This window comes from Mugil cephalus, chromosome 4 (genome assembly GCF_022458985.1).
Source record: "Mugil cephalus isolate CIBA_MC_2020 chromosome 4, CIBA_Mcephalus_1.1, whole genome shotgun sequence".
Lineage (NCBI taxonomy): Eukaryota > Metazoa > Chordata > Actinopteri > Mugiliformes > Mugilidae > Mugil > Mugil cephalus.
This window is the reverse complement of record NC_061773.1, coordinates 9019446-9028743: the sequence shown is the minus strand read 5'-3', so window position 1 is coordinate 9028743 and position 9298 is coordinate 9019446. Positions and strand designations below refer to the sequence as shown.

Sequence of the window (9298 nt, the reverse complement as noted above, 5' to 3'; positions counted from 1 at the left end):
GAGCGATGTTTAAAAATCATGCTCATAATCAAAGTAATGGAATCATACTGCACACATGTTACAGTGTGTATCTGTTTCAATATGTGCTAATCAGCTACTAATTGTAGCTCAAATAAGTAGCTTTGATTATTCATGAATAATGAAAATAGTACCAGGGGTTTAACGTTTCATACAAGCCCAACTAGATCAGAAGAGCATCGAGTAAAAGCTCTTCAGAGACAATAAAAGAATCATTAGATTACATATTTCTATGGCCATCATCAGCACAACTTGGTCAGAGGTTGACAATATGAATACATCGATCACTTTTTTTCAGCTTTCGCCCATGTGATAGATTGACAGTTTCTCTAATGAGCCTTGTCTTTGGTTGTAGTCGTATTTGCTTGTTTGTTTTCTACTAGAAAAGATGAACTAATCAAGTCAAGTTTTAATCACTTCAGCTGTTGGTACATCTGACTAAAGACTAAAGGGTCTCCCAGCTATAAGACACTTAGAGTTTTTATCAACAAAAGTGTATCCTCTGTTTATTTTTCCCGAGGTATCTTACCTTTAAGGCCGAGAACTGACCTGTGCATTTTATTCTCTACGGTGAGAATGACAATAAAATGTCCTTTAGTCCTTGAACTAGAATCAACTGGGAAACATGTCAACTACAAAAAGCGACTTCTGGAAAGACCGGACAAGTGCAAGGATTTTTATTGGTCATTAACCACCATGCAGCAGGTTGTCACCCACAGTAACTATAATACATAGGTACTAAGTAACTTTAATATAGACACTAGTTTACAGTATATAGATTCTAGTAACAGTGACTAAACAAAATAAATAAAATAAGAGGCTGATAATGATTTTTCTTAATTCCGCAATCGCATGCTATGTGCTGCCACCCAGCAACCTGGAACTAACCAGTCAACTCATCATCACACACATCTGATAGCTGTCATATGGACAATAACTATTCTTTAACTTGTAATCAGCCCTCGGGAACACAGTCATGCCCACCCAACGCCCCGAGGTTCATCAAGCCTGCAGAGCCTGTACCCAAAAAACTAAACCACACGGTGCAGAAAATAGCAAATGGAAGAGAGAAAGCTTTTTGAAGAGGCTGTTAAGCACTTAACGCATTCTCTAATTATAGATCTCACTTGCTCCCTTTTGAAGACAACTGTAAATGGGAAGCACGTCAACGCTTTAGATTACTACAAGTCTTATAAAAACGAGGAAAGGCCGCCCGTTGCAGACCACTTCGCAGCATCGCTGGGGCTTTTTTACCTCCCCTCTCATTTCACTTAAATGTACAACATAAAGCATTAATGAACACTAAGAAGAAAAGGAACAGTTCACTTAAAGACTCACGCCAGTAACAGGCCATGTGCCAAATGACAGGGGAAGGAAATGCCTCAGAAAGTGTCAAAAGATTGCCACGTATAACACACATGGGATAGATAGATAGATAGATAGATAGATAGATAGATAGATAGATAGATAGATAGATAGATAGATAGATAGATAGATAGATAGATAGATAGATAGATAGATAGATAGATAGATAAGCAGGTGCTGTAATCTCCTGTGACACTTTGTCCTCGGTTTGAAGTCACATTCGTAGGTGTATGTGAGCAGAGACCTGTAGGAGTGTGTGACAGTGTAAACTACTGCATGTAGCGGCCTTTCTTCTTCTACTCACACCCCTTCTGGAATAAGAAAATAAAGCGATGAAGGTCAGTTGGAGAGCAGACTGCCAAATATAGCCGCTGTGTTCATGTGAGGGCCAGACTCTCCAGAACGACAAGCCCAGCTCTGACCATGCCCTGTAATTGAGGAGAAAATAAGGACAGAAATTATATGTTTATTTTTGACAACAATTTTAATCTTCTGTGCTCTCCTTCAGAAAACGAGACGCCCACAAAAAGGCGCTGAGAATCTGAGAGACTGAAAGTTGAGTTTTGGGCTTCTAAAATGAGCGCGGCCGCTCATGTATGAAGCCTGATTGAAACATAGGAGGCAAACTAATATTGAGATGTAGCTTCATCGCGTTCACACTGCAAAGCTAAATGTGAACATCGAGAATATCTTCACTGTCAACTTGTGACACAAAACCTGCATTTTTTTCCCTTTAAATAAAAATTCAACAACCTCAAATCCCCTGTTTTATGTTTGCCTGGAAAAAAACTTCTGTGTGTTGTGTTATAATATTATTCCATAAAGATACTAATTAAATTTAGTTTGTTGTTTCTAATATAACTCACTTATAGTGTCTTGATTCTGTTATGATGTGTACTAATATTTGTTCTATGCAAATATGTGCAATAAAAGATTATGCTGATGAGAAAATGAATTCTGTAGAAGGTTTTGTCATAGTATCATACTGAATGCATAGTGTATATAAAATATTGAAGTGAAATAAAAATGTTCTCAAATTATAAATACATAAAGAATTATGAATCTACATGGTGTATGAGTAAATTAATAAAACTTGTCTTTACATGAAAGTAATTTGGGTGCAAAAAAATATAAAATATATTATATTAAGATTCGGAAAGAGTATTCCCCCATTTTATTTTGTATTCTTTGTTTGTTTTCTTCTACCAACACACATACATTTGGATGTTTAAAATACCAAATTTTAACTTTGTTTTGGCAGAACTTTATATTTATGTGTTTTCAAACTTTCCTTTCTTTTATTCTTTTTACTTGTGGAAATAATCTCGCGAGTCTTTGCCATTCCTGAGCGCACCGCCGTTTGAATGCGATTTATTTGACGTGATAATCTCTTCTTTATTTTATTTAATGACTCGATCCTTTTCTTCTTCGCCTGTGTCTGCGGCTCGGCCTCTTTAACCATCACAGTTAATGTCTAAGAAGGCAGTTAAGAATATTGGAAACAGAGAGGGGGTTTAAACCAGAATAATAAAAACTCGGATAGAAACCACAACCTCGGTCAACTTTATATATTTATTTATTTTATTTATGTGGCGCGCGGAGATGTGTCTTTTGTTATTTTTCTTCTCTTGAAGAAGAAAACTCTGCCTTTCCACGTCTTATTTACAGTTACTCAAACAATAATGTGACTAAAAGCGCTGGTGCAATTTAAAGCACGACCGTCTTTATGGAGAAGTCCGTCCAGATGATTTCTCTCAGAGTTTATGCAAAATGTAAAAATCTTTTCCTTCAGACTCCACGGAACTAATAGCAGTGGAAAAAAATACAACGGGATAAACTGAAATAATGTCCACATGGTGATTGATGAGTAACCCATTCATGCATTTATATTGAAAAATGATTCGACACTCTCGTTTTGGGGAGGTGGGATGTCCTCTTTTTAGCCACCAATCTCCGTTCATTTTCCTCCATCTCTGGGTTTTTATTGCTTCTTAGCGAGTCTTCAAAGAGCCCAGAGCCTGTAATTAGGGGGCGGGACCCAAGTGCCTCAAAACACTTCCCGGCGTTGGAGCCCAACTTCTTCCAAACTGTCCCGGGACTCAGAGCTGCGCTTCTCCCTCTCCCCTCAGCTTCTAAAGGGATACTGTTTCTCAGGGATGGCTGCATCTATTCTGGAGGTAGGGAATGTAATTGTAAGTAGAATTTTCTTCTTCCTCTTCTTCTTAATACAAACTTCTTATGATGTGAATATTGTCAGGTTCCAGCTTGAGCTCGTGATGAAGTTGTGCAGTTGTGTAGTGGAAGGGATGAAGTTTAGTTTGAAGGTATCTGACAAATTATTGATGAAAAAATTGCCTATTTTGCACTATAATTAAGAAATGTTAGAGATCTAAAGCAGTTTTTCCCCAGTATTGCTAAGATTGACAACTTAAATTTCAGTTCATCTTTATTTGAAACCTGGGATCAACATCCCCCACAAGTCAACGGAACAAATCTAATTTCATAATAAGTTATTTCTAATTATTGAAGAAATGAGACAGTTGGCGCTAAGAGTCAAAGACCTGAAAGCATGAAATAAAAACCACTACAAAAACAGAGCAAAATCAACAAGATACAAGAGCTTGACGCAAGAGAGGGAGGTGACCGCTAATCACCGCTGAAGACAATCAACGTGGATTTAAATTTATTTCTAAAAGTCAAGGGAAATATTTGACAAGATTCCTGAATGGACAATAAATATTCAAAGTTAATGGCTACAATTAAAAAGACTTAGGTTGCATTGCAATCATTATTCAACAGTAAAACATTTACAATAGTGTCATGGCAGACAGTAACTGCAACTAAAACAAAGACAGTATAAAGAAACAGTAGAAACAGTATAGAGATATGGAATTAGTCACATCCATGTGTGTGGCGTGTGGTCTCTGCAGACAGACAAGACTCAAAGTCTCTGACACGCTGGACTGTGGTGTAACTTACCTACCACATGGGAACATGAAATACTAGAAAAAGGAGCAATGCAAAGAAATAATCCTGGTGGAACAATGATGTATGTTAGCGTGTTACAGTTCTGTTTTATAAAAGATTCTGCAGGTTTCCCAGGTTCCAAACGTGGTCATGAACAATGGCTAGATCTAATTCTGTAAGAATATAAACAGGACAATGGCAAGACTATTGTGACACAGTGTACAATTAGCCTGTCTAAAGTCTTCAATGCTATGGTGACCGCCAGTGGAAAACAAAAAAAAGAAAAGAAAAGAAAAACATGTTTGACAAGATATCTCTGTGGGACACAGTTAAAGTGCTTAGATACATGAATACACAGTGTTTGTTAATGTATGCTGCAAAAACAGGACGAAGCTTTAAAGCGAATATTAACGCTAAGGTAAGAAAAGCATGTTGACAGCGGTTTAAGGGAAATAAAGAGTGAGGGGATTCCTCCTTTGCTGAGTGGAGCAGAACGTTCACAAGGGTAAACATTCGCCGCTTGAAATTGCCCTAAACCACTTTGAAAACAGAGAGAGCAGGAAAAGCCAGCGGTGGCAGTCAGGCATAAGTTTTTTATTAGAGTTGACACTGACAGAAGCAGCAGCAGCAGCAAGCAGTCATTTCCTCCAGACAGACAGTCTCATTTTCCCCCCTTGTCTCCTCCTCCTCCTCCCCCTCCTCCTCCCCCCCCCCTCCTCCTCAGGAAGACGCACGCTATGGCTCCAGTCCTCTGGCTATGTTAACTGCTACCTGTAACAAGTTCGGCAGCACCAGCCCAGTCAGGGATTCGGCTACACCTGGTAAGACCGGCAGCACCACTCCAGTAAAGAAGCACTACAGCATGACCTCTGAACTTCAAACAGCCAAGAACGGGCGGGCCACAGATGGCAGCGGCCTGGCGGACTCCTACACTGGCTCCTTCACCACAGCCGGAGGAGGAGGAGGAGGAGGTGGCGGGCTGCTTACTCCCACTGGAAGCCCCCCTCCTTCGGCCGGAGGCTACACTACAGAATATAACCCTTTCTCCCACTCCTTCCAGACCTCTGTCTCCCAGGACCCGTCTCATTTAGCGTCCAAGGCTCATGCTACGGCCGACTGTCTCACCAGTGTCTATACCTCGCTGGACATGACGCACCCTTACGGTTCATGGTATAAGGCTGGCATCCACCCGGGCATAACTGCTGCTCCAGCTAATGCCACATCCTCCTGGTGGGACGTCCACCCCAACTCCAACTGGCTGTCAGCGACGCAGCCCCAGACGGACGGGGGTCTCCAGGCCTCTCTGCAGCCTGTTGCGCCACAGGCGTCCCTCAGCCCACAGCTGCCCAGTTACAGCACCGACTTTACGCCCCTTAACCCGGCCCCATACCCTTCTGTGGGACTGGGCTCCTCGTCACATCTCCTCCAACCTTCCCAGCACATGCTGCCCCAGGACATGTACAAGCCCAAGCCTGTGCCAAGTGCCGGGCTGATTGAGAGTCCCATGGGCCTAAAGCCTGCCAGGGGATCGGGAGGTTACAGCGGAGGGGGTACGCCCACCAGGTCTTCATGTGACTGCCCCAACTGCCAGGAGCTGGAGAGGCTGGGAGCCTCGGCCGCGTCCCTGAGGAAGAAACCGGTCCACAGCTGCCACATCCCAGGCTGCGGGAAGGTGTACGGCAAGGCCTCCCACCTGAAAGCCCACCTGCGCTGGCACACCGGCGAGCGGCCCTTTGTTTGCAACTGGTTGTTCTGCGGGAAGCGCTTCACCCGCTCGGACGAACTGGAGAGGCACGTGCGCACCCACACGCGGGAGAAGAAGTTCACCTGTCCACTGTGCAACAAGCGCTTCACGCGCAGCGACCACCTCTCAAAGCATCAGAAGACCCACGCAGACTCTACGATGCAGGGCAAGGCCGTGGCCGTGGAGGGAGACGCGGATCCCCGGAGCGAAGAAACCGCAGAGCTCAGCTCCAGCGCCGTGCCCAACAATCCAGTCGCTGACCAAATCACTAACGGAGACGAGAACACTGGCACGCCCAACGGAGTGGAGAACAGCAGTGGACTGTTGGAGATCTGACTTCCATCCAGTGCGATTTTGTGACAAGATGGGTTTCTATTATGTGGAGAAAGAATCACGTTTAATATTAAAAAAAAAAAAAGAAGGCAGTATTTTGTTTTAAGACGTACAAATGATATTGGACCATGTCTGAAAGGACTTGATACGAATGACTGAGCAAGTCGCGTCGTTTTCTCTGGACCACACACACACGAATACACACAAAAATATGACTTAACCAAGTCAAGATGTACGTACGTGAACACAACATTTACATGTGCACATTCAGCACAAACAAATGAGCAAGCCCATAAAATGTATGCAGGGATTCACAGAGAGGGGTGCCCGCTCAGACACACGTATACGTAAACACGCTCATGCGCGAGTCTTGTAGCCTACACACATTTTTGCCTTTCAAATGAGACAAGCCACTGGGGAAACTTAATCTGCAAAGACAGAAGGAAAAGAGCTCTAAAGCCGCAAAAGGAAAGTAGCTTCAGAACGAGACTTATGGTTAAGATGACAGACTTGATGGAGCGTTGCATGCCTTGAGAAAAATCTGATTACGGTACTTAGAATGGTTATTTTTGAAATTAAACAAAGGACCGTCTTGCTTTCAGCTTCTTGTTGCCAAAAATGTTGACAATGTTGGCCGATGTAAAAGGTATTTCATAACACTTTTCGTTTGCTGTTTGCTTCTTTACATGTTTAATTTAATTTCATATTTAGATAACTAATCTAATTTATGCCTTAAATTATACACACGGAGGATTATCTTGCACCGAGCAGGAAATAACACACCCGAAGAATGAATGCAAGATGGTTGAAGCCGGCCAAAGTCATTTCTTTTTCTTATTTATTTGTCATGAGGTGGAGATTGGGGGCATTGTTTTTAAAGTTTTATTTATAGATCTTGAAGTTAAATGTGTGTGCAAACTATTTCTCTATAATCTTGTAATTGTGAAATCTTCCACACCTGGCAATGTATTGATTAATAAGGGCTTTCTTCCTTTTTTGTACATACTATATATTGACAACAATATATAGAAATTGTTAGGTGTGCTATTTATCTTCTTTTTTTATGTGTTTTCTATACTTTACTTTTCAAGATGGAATAATGTCTAACAGTAACATAAGAGCTTTGTTGGCCAGAAATATGTGTCGTTGTGAAATGTGTGTAAATACTGATGATGCATGAGGCCTCATAAAGGTATACATGGTGTAAGATTCATGGTGCAACAATTTTGGTGCTTTTATGAGTAAAGAAACCTTAAAAAAAAAGACCTTTTTTTTGGCTGATGTAATTCTTTTATAAAACAAAAAACATCTGTAGATACAAGTCTGACTTTGAGATGCAAAAGAATGAAAAGCAGCTCATGCATGAACTTACACACTCCATCCCCTTCTCTCTCCACACTCGCTCGTCATTCTTTTCATATCTTACTATATTTCCACCTCACCATGGCCAAGCAAATACTTTCATTATCTTTTGCAGCACAAACAAAGCCGTTCACTGAATTGAAGTCTTAACTCCACACAATGACCCCCTTTCAGAGAGCCACTGTAGTTACACTCAAGACAATTACTCCACTCTCCAGCTTGAGAGGGGTAATTACTGAGAGCGATGCTCCAGCAGAGTCAGGAGAGAGGAGAAGAGGGGATTAGGACAGGGGAGCTGTGGTTGCATTGTTTATGGAGGGAGGCGGTCAAACAAAGGACCCCAATTAAGGCAGGACGCGGGACGAAAGATGTGATGTGGAGATACGAATGTGTAGATGAAGCTGGGCCGACCGGCGAGTCTGTGTCCTTTTCTGAAGCCTCTCGACCATCGCACGTAATTCATTCCATGGGTTTGTGCGAGAGTCACAGTCAGAACAAGTGCCACTTGTGTGCCTTTCTGTCCGCTTTTCTGTCGGGGTCACTGAGGCTTTTCCAGACTAATAAAAATACTTTAGGTGGGCGGACTTCCCACTCTGCATTAAAAGAGAGATAGCCTCGGGACGGACCAAATGAGGCCTCAAACAGATGTGCGGCAGCGGCAGACAAAGTCTTATTCAAGGGGCTTTTTATGACATCTTGGTAACAGGTGATGCTACAGGATGGCGGGGAAGGCAGGCACGCACGTGAAATTTAGAGACATGCTGGAAGTCTTTTCCCGCGTAGGTGAAAAATGGCATTAATTATCCAGTTTAGAGAAAGAAAAATGCAACAAGACAAAAGCACTGGCTTAAAATAACTAAGGACTTTCATCACAGAAGTGAAGAAGAGGCTTGTACAGCTACTGGAACCCCCCTGAAGCTACCGACTCTCCTATTGTAACATTTACACTTCCCAGGCTGCATGGTTCCAATTTGGGTCTTCTAATGAGCTGTAGTTGAGGTCAATTTATATAAAACGTCCCGGGGCCGACTCTGTCATCAGGGACCGACATGTTTACGGTGGTCTGAAGTGGGCGCACGGTCGAGTCCACAACATAAAAGCCAAACATGGGGGAATGGGGTAGGGTAAGGGTGTGTCAGGCAAGCGCGTGAGGGTGGGGGGTAAAGAAGACGGTCAGTGGCTTTTAAAAACCTCCGCTGCTACTGGTATTTTTTTTCCTTTTTTTTTTCTTTAAACGCTCTCCCTGTGCAGCGGTGGTGGCTCACTGTAGCCTTAACTTTATTTTTACTTCTTTTATTTAGAAAGCCAGGGAACATTACGTGTTGCTTCAAATAAGGTCATAAAAAGAAAATATACATGCAGTGACACGTAGAGGCAGAAAAGCAGAAGCCGGCCAATCTGTTCCATATGGTTTGCCCGCATGTGCCCATTTACTCCTTTTCGCAAAAATCTAACTGCTGCAGGCGCAACATGACTAAAAAGGAGTTATTTCAGAGTGTCCCAGATACA

The 9298-nt window shown here is 42.4% G+C and overlaps 1 protein-coding gene across 2 annotated transcripts; it reads left to right on the top strand.

Annotated features, from left to right (window-relative positions):
- Positions 1-3467: 3467 nt before the first annotated feature.
- Positions 3468-6533, top strand: sp7 (Sp7 transcription factor). Of its 2 annotated transcripts, none has more exons than XM_047582016.1 (2): positions 3468-3575; positions 5075-6533. In XM_047582016.1, exons 1-2 carry the CDS (start codon positions 3540-3542, stop codon positions 6428-6430), a joined length of 1392 nt encoding a protein of 463 aa, XP_047437972.1. In that variant the 5' UTR covers positions 3468-3539; the 3' UTR covers positions 6431-6533. The 2 variants fall into 2 exon arrangements, with proteins under 2 accessions (XP_047437972.1, XP_047437973.1); XM_047582017.1 differs by having other exon boundaries at positions 3483-3560.
- Positions 6534-9298: the final 2765 nt, after the last annotated feature.